General features: G+C 45.5%; 1 protein-coding gene across 1 annotated transcript in view; it reads right to left on the bottom strand.

Annotated features, from left to right (window-relative positions):
* Positions 1-19,468, bottom strand: part of dync2h1 (dynein cytoplasmic 2 heavy chain 1) — a 290,615-nt gene that overhangs the window by 257,802 nt on the left and 13,345 nt on the right. Inside the window, 23 exon segments of the mRNA XM_064972741.1 lie at positions 2,643-2,752; positions 3,022-3,245; positions 3,370-3,552; positions 3,900-4,082; positions 6,340-6,545; positions 7,187-7,337; positions 8,766-8,808; positions 8,810-8,886; positions 8,993-9,052; positions 9,054-9,109; positions 9,243-9,360; positions 10,013-10,145; positions 11,456-11,610; positions 11,694-11,762; positions 12,020-12,349; positions 14,050-14,164; positions 14,290-14,445; positions 15,215-15,420; positions 15,536-15,685; positions 17,043-17,170; positions 17,310-17,425; positions 17,502-17,555; positions 17,557-17,627. Coding sequence (XP_064828813.1) covers positions 2,643-2,752; positions 3,022-3,245; positions 3,370-3,552; positions 3,900-4,082; positions 6,340-6,545; positions 7,187-7,337; positions 8,766-8,808; positions 8,810-8,886; positions 8,993-9,052; positions 9,054-9,109; positions 9,243-9,360; positions 10,013-10,145; positions 11,456-11,610; positions 11,694-11,762; positions 12,020-12,349; positions 14,050-14,164; positions 14,290-14,445; positions 15,215-15,420; positions 15,536-15,685; positions 17,043-17,170; positions 17,310-17,425; positions 17,502-17,555; positions 17,557-17,627 — 3,094 coding nt within the window.

Consider the following 19,468-nt stretch of genomic DNA (forward strand, 5'->3'; position numbering starts at 1 on the left):
TCCTGGGTATGTACATAGTCAACGGTAGGCTTCGAGGGGACTCCTATGGTAGGTACACCTATAGCTCTGTTACATCCTGGGTATGTACATAGTCAATGGTAGGCTTTGAGGGGACTCCTATGGTAGGTACACCTATAGCTCATCTCTTGGCAGTAGTACTGTAGACTACTTTATCACTGACCTCAACCCAGAGTCTCTCAGAGCGTTCACAGTCAGCCCACTGACACCCCTATCAGACCACAGCAAAATCACAGTCTACTTGAACAGAGCAATACTCAATCATGGAACTGAGTAACATTAAGAAATGCTGTAGATGGAAGGAAAGCCGTGTGGAATCTACCCAAAAACAATGAGGCAACAACAAATTCAATCCCTTTCAGACAACTTCCTGGATAAAAGGTTCCACTGTAATAGTGAAGGTGTAGACTTGGCAGGAGAAAACCTAAACAGTATATTTGACCTCTCAGCTTCCCTACCTAATCTAATCATTTCAAACAGAAAACCGAAGAAAATGAACAACAATGACAAATGGTTTGATGAAGAATGCAAAAATCTAAGAAAGAAATTGAGAAACCTGTTCAACCAAAAACATAGAGACCCAGAAAACCTGAGACTACACCTTCACAATGGTGAATCACTAAAACAGTACAGAAATACACTACGGAAAAAGATACCCGCTAATTATCAAAATCCAGAAAAGAGCCGTTAAATTCTATAACCACCTAAAAGGAAGCGACTCCCAAACCTTCCATAACAAAGTCATCACCTACAGAGAGATAAACCTGGAGAAGAGTCCCCTAAGCAAGCTGGTCCTGGGGCTCTGTTCACAAACACAAACACACCCTACAGAGCCCCAGGACAACACAATTAGACCCAACCAAATCATGAGAAAACAAAAAGATAATTACTTGACACATTGGAAAGAATTAACAAAAAAACAGAGCAAACTAGAATGCTATTTGGCCCTAAACAGAGAGTACACAGCGGCAGAATACCTGACCACTGTGACTGACCCAAACTTAAGGAAAGCTTTGACTATGTACAGACTCAGCGAGCATAGCCTTGCTATTGAGAACGGCCGCCATAGGCAGACATGGCTCTCAAGAGAAGACAGGCTATGTGCTCACTGCCCACAAAATGAGGTGGAAACTGAGCTGCACTTCCTAACCTCCTGCCAAATGTATGACCATATTAGAGAGACATATTTCCCTCAGATTACACAGATCCACAAAGAATCGAAAACAAACCCGATGTTGATAAACTCCCATATCTACTGGGTGAAATTCCACAGCCATCAGAGCAGCAAGATTTGTGACCTGTTACCACAAGAAAAGGGCAACCAGTGAAGAACAAACACCATTGTAAATACAACCCATATTTATGCTTATTTATTTTCCCGTTTGTACTTTAACAATTTAAACATTGTTACAACACTGTATATATATATATATATATATATATATATATATATATATATATATTTAAATATATATATATATATATATATATATATATATAAATAATATGACGTTTGTAATGTCTTTATTGTTTTGAAACTTCTGTATGTGTAATGTTTACTGTTAATTTTTGTTTATTTCACTTTTGTTTATTATCTACTTCACTTGATTTGGAAATGTTAACACATGTTTCCCATGCCAATAAAGCCCTTGAATTGAATTGATAGAGGGGGAACACAGAGATAGAGGGGTTGGAGGGGGAACACAGAGATAGAGGGGTAACACAGAGATAGAGGGGTTGGAGGGGGAACACAGAGATAGAGGGGTTGGAGGGGGAACACAGAGATAGAGGGGTTGGAGGGGGAACACAGAGATAGAGGGGTTGGAGGGGGAACACAGAGATAGAGGGGTTGGTGGGGGAACACAGAGAGAGGGGTTGGAGGGGGAACACAGAGATAGAGGGGTTGGAGGGGGAACACAGAGATAGAGGGGTTGGAGGGGGAACACAGAGATAGAGGGGGGGGGGCAGAGAGGGGATATAGGGAAGAGAGTTCATTTGTATAAAAATGAACTTGTTTCTTTGTTATTCTGCTACCCTGTGTTGCTATTAGCTACATCAGCAGCTTTATACATGTTCTAATTACGACCAGTGTCATGATTTAGAATTCATCAATACTGTTGTTCTCCTCTCTAGAGCTGCTGGCACGAGAGGCACAGAACAGGGCTGCTTTCACTGGAACATTTGGCCTGACAATAGAGGGAGGGAGCAAACAGTGAAAGCCCCAGGGACAAATGTACTGTCTGACAAATAGAGTAAACGAGAGAGCGAGAGAGAGAGAGCGAGCGAGAGCGAGAGAGAGAGAGAGAGAGAGAGAGAGAGATGCAAAGAGAAAGGCAGAGAGGGAGACAGAGCGATCAACCAGGGATCAGAGAGATATGGACAGCCAGGCATCAGGGGGAGGCAGAGAAAGGTCAAAGAGAGGAGAGAAAAAGAGAGGAAGAGGCAAAGAGGGAAGAGAGGAGAGAGGGATGGGGATGAAAACAACTCAGCTAAGACCAGTGTTTGAGAAAAAGGACAGAGAGATGAGAGATAGCCCAAAGGCTGAGATATGCGGATATCAATCAAATAAAATATTAGGGAGTTTTTTTGGGGGTGGGGAGTAAGTGTCAGTTTAGGAGTCTTACTCTTGTTCTTGGCCTCACTCCTCTGATGCAGCAGTCTGCCACAGCCTCTCAGCACCGTCTTCAGAGCCCTCAGACCCCAGTCATAGTGTTGCTGGGGGGTCAACAGCTCCCTACACAGTGCATACATAAATACATACTGTAGATACATACACACCCAGTCACAAAACATAAGCCCTACAAACAGCTAGAGACCTATTAACAGGAGAGTGACAGATATTAGCAATCAAGCCCCTTTCCTAGTCAGATGAACTCATGGAAGGTTGACGGCACAGAGACATAAACATGTTATCCAGGAGTTTAGGAGTCTCTGGGGAAGTGGAAAGGGGGATTAGTTGCCAAAAAGTTGCACTATCACTTTGGAATAGACACAAAGACACACCTGGCGAGGTTGAAGATGGCGACCAGCTTGCGTCCCAGTATCTCTCCGTCTTTGAAGCCCTCTGAGTAGAGGATGACCTCAGCAATGAGCTCGTTGTCTGGTCGGGACATGGCCACGGGCCTGAACAGCTGCTTCAGGTTGTCAGGCAGCTTCTGTCTCCCTCCATAACCCTTCCCAGCTGGATTCAATGTTATAAACACCCCCGAGTTAGGGTCCAACTCCACCTGACAGACAGAGACAGACAGAGAGAAAAGGCAGCAATAGTTTTAAAAAATAGTGTGCAAAATACCATACGAGTTTCTGCGTGCAAGAATGACAAAGTGACTGTGTGACTAAGTGTGTGGTCACCTCCTTGCCCAGCAGCTCACAGCTGGTCCTGTGGTTCTTCAGTGAGTTCTGGATGGCCTGTATCTGCATGGACACTGCAGACAGCACAGCCTCCTCCAGGCGGTTGAACTCATCAAAGCAGCCCCACGCTCCACACTTCACCAGCCCCACAAAGATACGCCCCATTGACTTCACATCTATACCCTGCAACACACCATTCATTCATTTACTTTATTTATCCATCCATCCTGTATTTATCCATCTATACTTTATTCATTTATTTATTCATCCTATATTTATTTATCCATCTATACTTTATTCATTTATTTATTTATTCATCCTATATTTATTTATCCTTCCTTTCTTGAAATTAGCTCATTTCTTTTCCAAAAAATACAATTCACTGTGTTACATTTCTGAGTTTTACTAACGTGTCTGTTCGTGCATGCGTGTGTGTGTGTGTGTGTGTGTGTGTGTGTGTGTGCGTGCATTTGTCACGTGTGACTGCGCGTGTGTGTGTATTTGTCGCGTGTGACTGCGTGTTTGTTTACCTCATCACAGTTGAAGACCAGTACTTGTCTTCCGAACAGGCCCCCCAGGGCTTTGACTGACTCAGTCTTGCCGGTGCCGGCAGGGCCGTAGGGGTTTCCTCCCAAACCCATCATCATGGCCTGGGTCAGGGTCAGATAACACTTATCAGTCAGGGGGGTGTGGACCAGCTTAGACGCATTACCCTGGGAGAGATAGAGAGAGGAGGGGATGGAGGGATGGAGAGAGTGACAAGGAGAGAGAGGAGGGGATGGTGGGATGGAGAGAGTGACAGGGAGAGAGAGAGAGGAGGGGATGGAGGGATGGAGAGAGTGACAGGGAGAGAGAGAGAGGAGGGGATGACAGTGTGTTGAGGCAGACTCTGCAGAGAGACTGCAGAACACACAGTGTAGCAGGGCTAATGGAGTCATTCAGAGGTGTCCTCATCTCTGGGTGAAGGTCTCCCTCCAGTGGTGCAGTACTGTACAGCGCTGTAGTTTAACTAGTTTAACTGTTGCCTGGTACTGAAGTGTGTAGAAATCTCATTTAGACCTGTACAGGTCTGTGTAGATGAAGTGGTCAGAAGTAAAGTAACAGTCAAAAGTTTGGACACACCTACTCATTCAAGGGTTTTTCTGTATTTTTACTATATTCTACATTTGAGATTCTTTAAAGTAGCCACCCTTTGCCATGATGACAGGCTTTGCAAACACCTGGCATTCTCTCAACCAGCTTCACCTGGAATGCTTTTCCAACAGTCTGGTTGGAGTTCCCACATATGCTGAGCACTTGTTGGCTGATTTTTCTTCACTCTGCGGTCCAACTCACCCCAAACCATCTGAATTGAGTTGAGGTTGGGTGATTGTGGAGGCCAGGTCATCCATCTGTACATAGCCCATCCAACCACTGACCTACCTCATCCCCATATTTGTTTTTCTGCTCGTTTGCACACCAGTATTTCTACTTGCACATCCTCATCTGCACAGATATCACTCCAGTGTAAATTGCTAAATTGTAATTACTTCACCACTATTGGCCTATTCATTGCCTTACCTCCTTACTTCATTTGCACACACTGTATACACATTTTTCTATTGTGTTATTGACTGTATGTTTGTTTATTCCATGTGTAACTCTGTGTTGTTTTGTCGCACTGCTTTGCTTTATCTTGACCAGGTCACAGTTGTAAATGAGAACTTGTTCTCAACTGGCCGACCTGGTTAAATTAAGGTGAAATAAATCATGTAAAATCTGATGCAGCACTCCATCACTCTCCTTCTTGGTCAAATAGCCCTTACACAGCCTGGAGGTGTGTGTTGGGTCATTGTCCTGTTGTTGAAAAACAAATGATAGACCCACTAAGTGCAAACCAGATGGGATGGCGTATCACTGCAGAATGCTGTTGTAGCCATGCTGGTTAAGTGTGCCTTGAATTCTAAATAAATCACTGGAAGTGTCACCAGCAGAGCACCCCCACACCATCACACCTCCTCCTCCATGCTTCACGGTGGGAACCACACATGCGGAGATCATCTGTTCACCTACACCGCGTCTCACAAAGACACGGTGGTTGGAACCTGAAATCTGAAATTTGGATTCATCAGACCAAAGAACAGATATCCACCGGTCTAATGTCCATTGCTCGTGTTTCTTTGCCCAAGAAAGTCTCTTCTTCTGATTGGTTTCCTCTAGTAGTGGTTTCTTTGCAGCAATTCGGCCATGAAGGCCTGAATCACACAGTCTGCTCTGAACAGTTGATGTTGAGATGTGTCTGCTACTCTGTGAAGCATTTATTTGAGCTGCAATTTCTGAGACTGGTAACTAATGAAGTTCTCCTCTGCAGCAGAGGGAACTCTGGGTCTTCCATTCCTTTGGCGGTCCTCATGAGAGACAGCATCATCATAGCGCACAATGGTTTTTGGGACTGTACTTGAAGAAACTTTCAAAGTTCTTGAAATGTTCCATATTGACGGACCTTCATGTCTTAAAATGTCTTAAAGTAATGATGGACTATCATTTCTCTTTGCTTATTTGAGCTGTTCTTGCCATAACATCAACTTCGTCTTTTACCAAATAGGGCTATCTTCTGTATACCACCCCTACCTTGTCACAACACAACTGATTGGCTAAGGCGCATTAAGAAGGAAAGAAATTCCACAAATCAACAAATGAACACCTGTTAATTGAAATGCATTCCAGGTGTCTACCTCAAGAAGCTGGTTGAGAGAATGCCAAAAGTGTGCAAAGCTGTAATCAAGGCAAAGGTGGCTACTTTGAACAATCTCAAATATATTTGAATTTGTTTTAAACTTTTTACTACATGTTTCCATATGTATTATTTCATAGTTTTGAGTCTTCACTATTATTCTACAATAAAGAAAATAGTAAAAAATAAAACCTTGAATGAGTAGATGTGTCCAAATGTTTGACTGGTACTGTATATCTGTGTAGAGGTTTTTGTACCTGGTACTCGTATGTGTAGCTGAAGTGAGCGTCAACCATCTGTATGGAGCAGCATTTGTCGTTGTTGAGGTAGAAACGGAGCTGTTTCCTCCAGGCCCAGGAGTCAGGGCTGCTCACCCCCGCCTCACACAGCTGCTTCACCACACTGATGTTATGGATGATGTCCAGGATCAGAGCCTTCAGCTTCAGCTGCAACACACTTGAGTCTATGGGGGAGAAGAATACTATCAGCACAGACCCTGTCTCTCAAAATGGCTCACTATTACCAATATAGTGCACAGATTCTGATCAGAGCTATGTAGGTCCAGTCTTTCATGCTCAGGCCATGTGGTTGTTGATAATGCTAACGGTATTGATAAGATCCTTTTAGATATGTCCCTTGTCATGTCTCCCCCAGGACTGTATCTAATGCTTAGGCATTAGTGCTGTGAGCAGAGCTTTGTGGCCTCAGTCAGAGAGCTTCTCCCCCCCAGCCAGTCCCCACATCACCGTGACCTCTCCCTCAGTCAGAGAGCTTCTCCCCCCCAGCCGGTCCCCACATCACCGGGGCTCTCCCTCAGTCAAAGAGCTTCTCCTCCCCAGCCGGGAGGGGAGGAGAGACACACACATGTACTGGTTACCTGACCTCTTTAGCCTGGGGAGCTGGTGAGACACACACATGTACTGGTTAACCTTTATTGAACTTGGCAAGTCAGTTAAGAACAATTTCTTATTTACAATGACAGCCTAGGAACAGTGGGTTAACTGCCTTGTTCAGGGGCCTTGTTCGGTTACTGGCCCAACGCTCTAACCACTTGTCTACCGCTCCCAAATGAGCCACTGTAACAACAAGCAACCACACAGAGACCTGTGTTTCCCGTCTCCTCAGAGCTGGTGTCTACGCTGGTGTAGTGCTCTAGCTTAGCGGTGAGCTCCACCTCCAGCTGCTGCAGACTGCTGTTTCTCAGACCACTCTCCACCTCCTCAGTGAACTGGATCTGCTCTGCCAAGCACAGGATCTACACAAGGAGATACAGGAGTCAATCAGAAGTCGATTAGGGGTTACAGGAGTCAGAAAGATATATCCTGGTCCAGAGCCTGTGTAATACAGGAGTCAGACAGAAATCAAGAATCAGACAGATATTATACTGGAGTCAATCAGGGGTCGATTAGATGTCAGACAGGAGTTACACAGGATCTACACCAGGAGACACAGGAGTCAGACAGGAGTCAATCAGGAGTCAGACAGGAGTCAATCAGGAGTCAGACAGGAGTCAATCAGGAGTCAGACAGGAGTCACAGGATCTACACCAGGAGACACAGGAGTCAGACAGGATCATTCAGGAGTCAATCAGGGGTCAGATTAGGAGTCAATCAGGAGTTAGACAGGAGTTACAGGATCTACAGGAGTCAATCAGGAGTCAGACAGGGGAATACTGGAATGATACAGGACTTATACATGCGTCAATCAGGAGTCAGACAGGAGTTACACCAGAGTTATACTGGAGTCAGACAGGAGTTACATCAGAGTTATACTGGAGTCAGACAGGAGTTACACCAGAGTTATACTGGAGTCAGACAGGAGTTACACTCAGAGTTATACTGGAGTCAGACAGGAGTTACACCAGAGTTATACTGGTTGAGTCAGACAGGAGTTACATCAGAGTTATACTGGAGTCAGACAGGAGTTACACCAGAGTTATACTGGAGTCAGACAGGAGTTACACCAGAGTTATACTGGAGTCAGACAGGAGTTACACCAGTAATACTGGAGTCAGACAGGAGTTACACCAGAGTTATACTGGAGTCAGATACGGAACGTTTCAGGAGTTACACCAGAGTTATACTGGAGTCAGACAGGAGTTACACCAGAGTTATACTGGAGTCAGACAGGAGTTACACCAGAGTTATACTGGAGTCAGACAGGAGTTACACCAGAGTTATACTGAGTCAGACAGGAGTTACACCAGAGTTATACTGGAGTCAGACAGGAGTTACACCAGAGTTATACTGGAGTCAGACAGGAGTTACACCAGAGTTATACTGGAGTCAGACAGGAGTTACACCAGAGTTATACTGGAGTCAGACAGGAGTTACACCAGTTATACTGGAGTCAGACAGGAGTTAAACCAGAGTTATACTGGAGTCAGACAGGAGTTACACCAGAGTTATACTGGAGTCAGACAGGAGTTACACCAGTAATACTGGAAAAATCAGACCGGACTCATACATTAGTCAATCTGGACAGGAGTCAGACAGGAGTCAGACAGGAGTCAGACAGGAGTCAGACAGGAGTCAGACAGGAGTCAGACAAGAGCCATACACAGGAGATACAGAGTCAGACAGAGTCAACAGAGTCAGACAGGAGTCAGACTGGAGTCAGAAAGGAAAAGTCAGACAATAAGAGACAACAGAGTCGGACAGCATCAATGAGTAATGAATCGTACCTGAGAGGGGTACAGGGACGGGTCCACCTGTCCTTTCCTCCCCAGAAATTACACGGCTCTCATACAGCAGCTGCTTCAGAGTCTCCTTCATCTCAGCAGACAGCTCACCCAGCCACACAGACTGGAAAACACACACGTTATTAAGGAGCGATATAATTGAGGCGTGTGTAATCAATCGAGTTGTGTGTCTAACCCCTGCCCTTGTTAGACCTCTCCAATCTCCCTACCTCTACGCTGTTGGAGATACGTATGAGGTTGCTGAGGGCCACCACCTCTCCCTCGAGAGATGAGTCGCATGGCCACGATGTGCTGGCAGTCCCCGTCAAAGTCCACACTGTCGATGCCTACAGGGAACACAGTTATATCCGCTGTCATCACAGACACGAGTTTCACCAGGGGACAGCTTCTTTAGTTGTTACTTTAGTTGACCTTGGGATTTGGGTGTGAGCTTGTGTGGGTGTGTGTGTAGGTTTGTACCTGCAAACAGCTTCTTGAGGTGTGACTGTATCACGGTGGGGTTGGTGGCCTGGCCCAGAATCTCCAGCAGGTCATCATCTCCAATGAAGTAGAACCGCGGGAAGGCAGAGCGCTTCTCCTAGAGGACAGACACTTCTACACTGAGTGTACAAAAACATTAAGAACACCTGCTATTTCCATGACAGCCTGACCAGGTGAATCCAGGTGAAAGCTATGATCCCTTATTGATGTTACTTGTTAAATCCTCTTCAACCAGTGTAGATGAAGGGGAAGACACAGGTTAAAGAAGGAGTTTTAAGCCTTGAGACAATTGAGACATGGATTGTGTCTGTGTGCCTTTGATTTAAGTGCCTTTGAACGGGGTATGGTAGTAGGTGCCAGGCACACCGGTTTGAGTCAAGAACTGCAACGCTGCTGGGTTTTTCACGTTCAACAGTTTCTTGTGTGTAATAAGAATGGTCCACCACCCAAAGAACATCCAGCCAACTTAAAACAACTGTGGGAAACAGAGTCAACATGGGCCAGCATCCTGTGGAACGCTTTACAACACCCTGTAGAGTCCATGCCCAACGAATTGAGGCTGTTCTGAGGGGAAAAGGGGGTGGAACTCAATATTAGGAAGGGTGTTAATGTTTTGCACACTCAGTGTATGTTTCATTTTTCTATGATTAGTGAGGACGTATAACATCCATCTTTGGTCTTGTACTGACTGACGAATCAATTGAAGTACAGATGTACTGATCTCTGGTTGGTGGTTGATCGTTCAGTACCTCTAGGAACTCGTTGAGTGATTTCTGACAACGCTGGAGCTGGTCTAAGATGGTAATGAGGGAGTTTCTGATGCCAGCCCGAGAGCTCAGAGACGTCACCCTGTTGTCTCTCTGGACATCAGCCAAAATGGACCTGACAAACACACACAGCTTAGAAACACACACAGTACAACATGGACAATGGACCTGACAAACACACACAGCTTAGAAACACACACAGTACAACATGGACAATGGACCTGACAAACACACACAGCTTAGAAACACACACAGTACAACATGGACAATGGACCTGACAAACACACACAGCTTAGAAACACACACAGTACAACATGGACAATGGACCAGAAAGAAACCAGAGCCACACACACAGTACAACATGGACAATGGACCAGAAAGAAACCAGAGCCACACACACAGTACAACATGGACAATGGACCAGAAAGAAACCAGAGCCACACACACAGTACAACATGGACAATGGACCAGAAAGAAACCAGAGCCACACACAGTACAACATGGACAATGGACCAGAAAGAAACCAGAGCCACACACACAGTACAACATGGACAATGGACCAGAAAGAAACCAGAGCCACACACACAGTACAACATGGACAATGGACCTGACAAACACACACAGCTTAGAAACACACAGTACAACATGGACAATGGACCTGACAAACACACACAGCTTAGAAACACACACAGTACAACATGGACAATGGACCAGAAAGACACCAGAGCCACACACACAGTACAACATGGACAATGGACCAGAAAGAAACCAGAGCCACACACACAGTACAACATGGACAATGGACCAGAAAGAAACCAGAGCCACACACACAGTACAACATGGACAATGGACCAGAAAGAAACCAGAGCCACACACACAGTACAACATGGACAATGGACCAGAAAGAAACCAGAGCCACACACACAGTACAACATGGACAATGGACCAGAAAGAAACCAGAGCCACACACACAGTACAACATGGACAATGGACCAGAAAGAAACCAGAGCCACACACACAGTACAACATGGACAATGGACCAGAAAGAAACCAGAGCCAAACACACACAGTACAACATGGACAATGGACCAGAAAGACACCAGAGCCACACACACAGTACAACATGGACAATGGACCAGAAAGAAACCAGAGCCACATGGACAATGGACCAGAAAGAAACCAGAGCCACACACACAGTACAACATGGACAATGGACCAGAAAGACACCAGAGCCACACACACAGTACAACATGGACAAAGGACCAGAAAGAAACCAGAGCCACATGGACAATGGACCAGAAAGAAACCAGAGCCACACACACAGTACAACATGGACAATGGACCAGAAAGACACCAGAGCCACACACACAGTACAACGGACCAGAAAGACACCAGAGCCACACACACAGGGAGGGAACGGCGTACCTGAAGTCCTCGTCAACCCGTTTGAAACGGGCTTGTTCCCGGGGCAGAGCCCCCCGTCCGAAGATGGGCTCCAGGTAGACCCAGCGCCTCTGGATGGCATTCAGACTGACCAGGTACTCATCTAGATCAGACAGACGCACCTCCCACAGACTGACCTGGACACACACGGTAACACTCGGTAAAGCAGCTACTTTTAAAGATGCTGTGCTTTCAGTTGTGAGTAAGTCTAAAGACTCACCTTGTCCTGGAAGCCACGGTAGTATGGAGAGTCCTTCAGAGACTGCAGCAGGCAGCGGTTATCACCAACCTGTGTGGGACGAGATGAGGTTCGTCTGTCCGGTAGTGAGTGAGTGTGTGTTTTTTTGGTAGTGTGTGTGTGTGTGTGTGTGTGTGTGTGTGTGTGTGTGTGTGTGTGTGTGTGTGTGTGTGTGTGTGTGTGTGTGTGTGTTTTTTTGGTAGTGAGTGTGTCCCCGGTAATGTGTGTGTGTCCGGTAGTGAGTGTGTCTGGTAGTGTGTGTGTGTATGTCAGCAGTCTACTGCATCAACTATTGTATTGTCCCTTACCTGGTTGACCATGTCCTTCCAGTCCTTGATGAGTGTGAGTGTGTGTCCGGTGCTGTCTGTATACTCAGTGAGGGTGAAGGCAGCTCCAGCCCCCCACAGGTCCAGCTCCCTGAGAGCCTCTCTGATGGTCACCTCCGCCTGGGCCCTGCTGTTCAGGTCCTTGAGCTCCAGGGCTCGGTCTGTGATGGTGTCAGACACACTGAGGAGATCCCAGAAGGTCAGTCTCTCCAGGGTGGTGCCTTTAGGAAGACCCAACAGTCTGAACAGATCCAACCAGTGGTCCTGGGATAGGTGCTCCCCTCGCACGTACTTTAACACCGGAACCAGACTCTACAAACACATACAGAACACACCTTAACACCAGAACCAGACTCTACAAACACACACAGAACACACCAGAACCAGACTCTACAAACACACACAGAACACACCTTAATAACACCAGAACCAGACTCTACAAACACACAGAACACACCAGATCCAGACTCTACAAACACACACAGAACACACCAAAACCAGACTCGACAAACATACCAGAACCAGACTCTACAAACACACACAGAACACAACAGAACCAGACTCTACAAACGCACACAGAACACACCAGAACCAGACTCTACAAACACACACAGAACACACCAGAACCAGACTCTACAAACACACACAGAACACACCAGAACTAGACTCTACAAACACACACAGAACACACCTTAATAACACCAGAACCAGACTCTACAAACATACCAGAACCAGACTCTACAAACACATACAAAACACACCAGAACCAGACTCTACAAACACACACAGAACACACCAGAACCAGACTCTACAAACACACACAGAACACACCAGAACCAGACTCTACAAACACACACAGAACACACCAGAACCAGACTCTACAAACACACATAGAACACACCGGAATCAGACTCTACAAACACACACAGAACACACTGGAATCAGACTCTACAAACACACACAGAACACACCGGAATCAGACTCTACAAACACACACAGACCACACTGGAATCAGACTCTACAAACACACACAGAACACACCAGAACCAGACTCTACAAACACACACAGAACACACCAGAACCAGACTCTACAAACATACCAGAACCAGACTCTACAAACACACACAGAACACACCAGAACCAGACTCGACAAACATACCAGAACCAGACTCTACAAACACACACAGAACACAACAGAACCAGACTCTACAAACGCACACAGAACACACCAGAACCAGACTCTACAAACACACACAGAACACACCAGAACCAGACTCTACAAACACACACAGAACACACCAGAACTAGACTCTACAAACACACACAGAACACACCTTAATAACACCAGAACCAGACTCTACAAACATACCAGAACCAGACTCTACAAACACATACAAAACACACCAGAACCAGACTCTACAAACACACACAGAACACACCAGAACCAGACTCTACAAACACACACAGAACACACCAGAACCAGACTCTACAAACACACACAGAACACACCAGAACCAGACTCTACAAACACACATAGAACACACCGGAATCAGACTCTACAAACACACACAGAACACACTGGAATCAGACTCTACAAACACACACAGAACACACCGGAATCAGACTCTACAAACACACACAGAACACACTGGAATCAGACTCTACAAACACACACAGAACACACCGGAATCAGACTCTACAAACACACACAGAACACACTGGAATCAGACTCTACAAACACACACAGAACACACCAGAACCAGACTCTACAAACACACACAGAACACACCAGAACCAGACTCGACAAACATACCAGAACCAGACTCTACAAACACACACAGAACACACCAGAACCAGACTCTACAAACACACACAGAACACACCTTAACCAGACTCTACAAACACACACAGAACACACCGGAACCAGACTCTACACACACAGAACACACTGGAATCAGACTCTACACACACAGAACACACTCTCTCTCCCCCTCCCTCCCTCCCTCCCTCACCTTGTACTTGTCAACTTCTCTCTGTAGTTTGACAGACATGCTGGTGTGCTGCTCAAGCTTCCTCAGTCTGTCCTGCCACGCAAACAGGAACTCCTCAAACACGTAGGTCTTACTCCTGCAAAACACACACACACTGTTTATTCAACCACTCAGCCAGCGAAGGCAAAACGCGGTAGAAATGACCAAATCAAATCTAAACCCAAACCTTCCCTGACACCTATCTGATGTCAGACTCCTAACCTGAATGTGATCCAGTCCTCCTTGGCCTTCTCCTGGAAGCCCTCCTGCCAGTCCTCATACAGAGACCACATCTGTCCATACTCCTCCATGTCTCGGATGGTCTCCTCCGCCAGGGAGAAGTCTGGAGCCTCCAGCTCAAAGTGACGACAGTCCTCACTGAGAAGAGACACTCATTAGTACACAGAAAACGGAATGATTGAAAGTACAGTTGACTTGCTGTGTGTGTGTGTGTGTGTGTGTGTGTGTGTGTGTGTGTGTGTGTGTGTGTGTGTGTGTGTGTGTGCGCGTGTGTATAACCTACAGCAGGCGTGTGTGTGTGTGTGTGTGTGTGTGTGTGTGTGTGTGTGTGTGTGTGTGTGTGTATAACCTACAGCAGGCGTATGTGTGTGTGGTGTGTGTGTGTGTGGTGTGTAACCTACAGCAGGCGTGTGTGTGTGTGTGTGTGTGTGTGTGTGTAACCTACAGCAGGCGTGTGTGTGTGTGTATGTGTAACCTACAGCAGGCGTGTGTGTGTGTGTGTGTGTGTGTGTGTGTGTAACCTACAGCAGGCGTGTGCGTGTGTGTGTGTGTTTGTGTGTGTAACCTACAGCAGGCGTGTGTGTGTATTTGTGTGTGTATGTGTGTGTGTGTGTGTGTAACCTACAGCAGGCGTGTGTGTGTGTGTGTGTGTGTGTGTGTGTGTGTGTGTGTGTGTGTGTGTGTGTGTGTGTGTGTGTAACCTACAGCAGGCGTGTGTGTGTATTTGTGTGTGTATGTGTGTGTGTGTGTGTAACCTACAGCAGGCGTGTGCGTGTGTGTGTGTATGTGTGTGTAACCTACAGCAGGCGTGTGTGTGTATTTGTGTGTGTATGTGTGTGTGTGTGTGTGTAACCTACAGCAGGCGTGTGTGTGTGTGTGTGTATGTGTGTGTATGTGTGTAACCTACAGCAGGCGTGTGCGTGTGACCTCCAGCTCCTGGAACTCCTGTCTCTTGTCTCTGATGGTTTGGACAGAGGCCAGCAGGGCTGCCTGGTCTCCTGTCTCTATGACCTCGTCTCTGGGCTTCAGCTGATCCCAGCGAGCCCTGAACCTGTCCAGCTCCAGCCTGTAGGCCTGGACACGACTCTCAGCATGACTACGCATCACCTCGACCTAGAGGAGAGGGAGAAACCAGGGGGAAATGAGAGAAGGAGCATCTGTGTTTTTTGTCCAAGCGTGTTTGCAAAAGTGTGCGTGTGCGTTCTCTCGTGTGTGTGTGTGTGTGTACCTGCTCTTTGATCATCAGCTGGTGGCTCTCCATCATCATCTCTAGTTTGTCCCACTTGGCCCTGAGGGAGGACAGAGAATCCAGACCGCCTCCTGCTACGGCCCTCAGCAGACGGTTCTTCTCCCGCGCCGCCTGGAACTGGAGCAGGATCTACACCACATCGCACATTACAGCAACGCTCAGACAACACTACAAATCTGGGGTCTCGATATATGGTAGAAGTGATTGAAAGCACTGTGGTAGAAGTGATTGAAAGCACTGTGGTAGAAGTGATTGAAAGCACTGTGGTAGAAGTGATTGAAAGCACTGTGGTAGAAGTGATTGAAAGCACTGTGGTAGAAGTGATTGAAAGCACTGTGGTAAAAGTGATTGAAAGCACTGTGGTAGAAGTGATTGAAAGCACTGTGGTAGAAGTGATTGAAAGCACTGTGGTAAAAGTGAATGAAAGCACTGTGGTAGAAGTGATTGAAAGCACTGTGGTAAAAGTGATTGAAAGCACTGTGGTAGAAGTGAATGAAAGCACTGTGGTAGAAGTGATTGAAAGCACTGTGGTAGAAGTGATTGAAAGCACTGTGGTAAAAGTGATTGAAAGCACTGTGGTAAAAGTGAATGAAAGCACTGTGGTAAAAGTGAATGAAAGCACTGTGGTAAAAGTGATTGAAAGAACTGTGGTAGAAGTGATTGAATATTAACGGTCATGAACAGTTAAAAATCATGTTTTTCATGAAAATTGCTGATATCTGAAGGAAACCAGATGAAAGTATGAAAAATGACTGTTGCTTCTTCATTGATAACGTTTGATCACAAAGTTACTGGTCCTCTCCCCCATGTAAAACACTAGGATTCATTATTCAGGGGACAAGGTGACATCACCTAAACTTTCATTATTTAAATAAGTACCGCCTTGTAACCAACATCGGAGAAGCCGTGTTTGTGTTTGCAGAGAGGCGTTGTTTATATAGCTAGATAGCTACTCTACTGATGCCAAAATGTTACTGTAGGGTGTCAGCACACATAATTACAAGTTGACCCTATTCATCTATGGCAACGATACGTATATGTTTCCCTTTTCATCTGTGTCAGCAGTTACTGGCCAGCTAGGTGTTCAGCCAGCATGGAACAAAAGGTGGGAGTGGGTTGTTCAAAACACAGACGCAGTTGACAGGTCAACACATCGGTCAGTGCTGCCGTGATCCGCATCACGTGAGACATGCCGAACGGGAGATGTATTTTTTTGTATGACATCATTGGTGCAATTTCAATGTTGTTTGAGTTGCTTTGTGCATCACCAAATTAGCTTGAGATGATTTTACTGCAACACTGGTCACTGCATACTAATTACTTGACACACAGTAGATGTTTCACAATTTATAAATATATGCTCCCTGCCCACTCAGCCTGTCATTTCAAACTTCCTGGTACTTAGCCAAGAGAGAAAAAAGTCCTTCTCAGAATGACTGTTCAGGACCTTTAAGTATTTTTGAGTCCCTCAGAGTGAATTTCTTACGTCTGGTTTGCGGGCCTGTATCTGGCTGTGTCTGGCATTGGCCTCTCCTATCTCATCAATACTCTCTGGACGAGAGGACAACGTCTCCATGGCCCCAGTCACAAAACTGTCTATGTCTAGGGTATGGCCTGGAGGGGGGAGAGGAAAGTAGAGAACAAAGGAAAGGAAACAGAAAGAGGAAACATGTCACATACTGTCGTAAAGCCCCTGCACAAAAGACACTGGGAGATTTGCATATGTACATTCAAGTGTAAATCCAGGCTTTACCTTGTATGGACTTTCTGAGGGACATCAGCAGGGTGTCAAACAGTCTCTGGATGAGGTCATCAATCACTGCCTTCACTGGCTCACAGTTCACTGTGATACAGTCAACCTTCTCCAGACTGAAAGAGACAAAACGGTTTTACCACGACTGCAACAGATCAATGGAAGCTATGTGGCCTGTGGGCGGCTGTGTACCTGGGCAGGCGTTCTGACTCCTTCCTCTGGCCTTCAAGGCCTTGAAGTTCCTCTCCAGTCGTGGACAGACGATAGCTGCTTCTCCACCAACACGTCCATGTCAACCTGGCCCAGCACCACCCACTCCTACAGAGAGAACACAAAGATAGATATACGCTAGTATAGATCACACATCTCAAAGATTCAGAGTGCAGACATGCAGACATACAGTGGGGCAAAAAAGTATTTAGTCAGCCACCAATTGTGCAAGTTCTCCCACTTAATAAGATGACAGAGGCCTGTAATTATCATCATAGGTACACTTCAACTATGACAGACAAAATTAGAGAAAAAAATCCAGAAAAATCACATTGTAGGATTTTTAATTAATTTATTTGCAAATTATGGTGGAAAAGTAGGATTTGTAAGCCTTGAGACAAATGAGACATGGATTGTGTATGTGTGTCATTCAGAGGGTGAATGGGCAAGACAAAATATTTAAGTGCCTTTGAACGGGGTATGGTAGTAGGTGCCAGGCGCACCGGTTTGTGTCAAGAACTGCAACGCTGCTGGGTTTTTCACACTCAACAGGTTCCTGTGTGTAATAAGAATGGTCCACCACCCAAAGGACATCAGTCAACTTGACACAACTGTGGGAAGCATTGGAGTCAACATGGGCCAGCATCCCTGTGGAATGCTTTCAACACCTTGTAGAGTCCATGCCCAACACCTTGTAGAGTCCATGCCCAACACCTTGTAGAGTCCATGCCCCGACAAACTGAGGAAGTTGAGGGCAAAGGGGGGTGCAAACTCAATATTAAAAAGGTGTTCCTAATGTTTTGAAAACTCACTGTACATTAGACATTACAAACACAGACATTACATACACAGACAGGCATTACAAACATTATACACACAGATAGACATTATACACAAACATACATTAAAAATGATAGACATTACAGACATGACATAAACAGAGACATTATAGACATTATATACACAGACAGACATTATATACACAGACAGATATTATAGAGACAGACATTATATAACCAGACAGACATTATACACTGCTCAAAAAAATAAAGGGAACACTTAAACAACACAATGTAACTCCAAGTCAATCACACTTCTGTGAAATCAAACTGTCCACTTAGGAAGCAACACTGACAATAAACACTGACAATTGACAATAAATTTCACATGCTGTTGTGCAAATGGAATAGACAACAGGTGGAAATTATTGGTAATTAGGCAAGACACCCCCAATAAAGGAGTGGTTCTGCAGGTGGTGACCACAGACCACTTCTCAGTTCCTATGCTTTCTGGCTGACGGTCCTGGCGCTTGCTGGACTTTCTTGGGCGCCATGAAGCCTTCACAACAATTGAACCGCTCTCCTTAAAGTTCTTGATGATCCGATAAATGGTTGATTTAGGTGCAATCTTACTGGCAGCAATATCCTTGCCTGTGAAGCCCTTTTTGAGCAAAGCAATGATGACGGCACGTGTTTCCTTGCAAGTAGCCATGGATGACAGAGGAAGAACAATGATTCCAAGCACCACCCTCCTTTTGAAGCTTCCAGTCTGTTATTCTAACTCAAATCAGCATGACAGAGTGATCTCCAACCTTGTCCTTTTCGACACTCACACCTGTGTCAACAAGAGAATCCCTGACATGTCACCTTTTGTGGCAGGGCTGAAATGCAGTGGAATCTTTTAAGGGGGGGATTAGGTTCATTTACATGGCGAAGAGGGACTTTGCAATTAATTGCAGTTCATCTGATCACTCTTCATAACATTCTGGAGTAAATGCAAATTGCCATCATACAAACTGAGGCAGCAGACTTTAAAAATTAATATTTGTGTCATTCTCAAAACCTTTGTCCACGACTGTATATAAACAGACAGATATTAGACATTATATACACAAACATACATTATATACACAGGCAGACATGATATAAACAGACAGATATTAGACATTA

Source organism: Oncorhynchus masou, chromosome 9, assembly GCF_036934945.1.
Source record: "Oncorhynchus masou masou isolate Uvic2021 chromosome 9, UVic_Omas_1.1, whole genome shotgun sequence".
In the NCBI taxonomy this organism is placed as follows: Eukaryota; Metazoa; Chordata; class Actinopteri; order Salmoniformes; family Salmonidae; genus Oncorhynchus; species Oncorhynchus masou.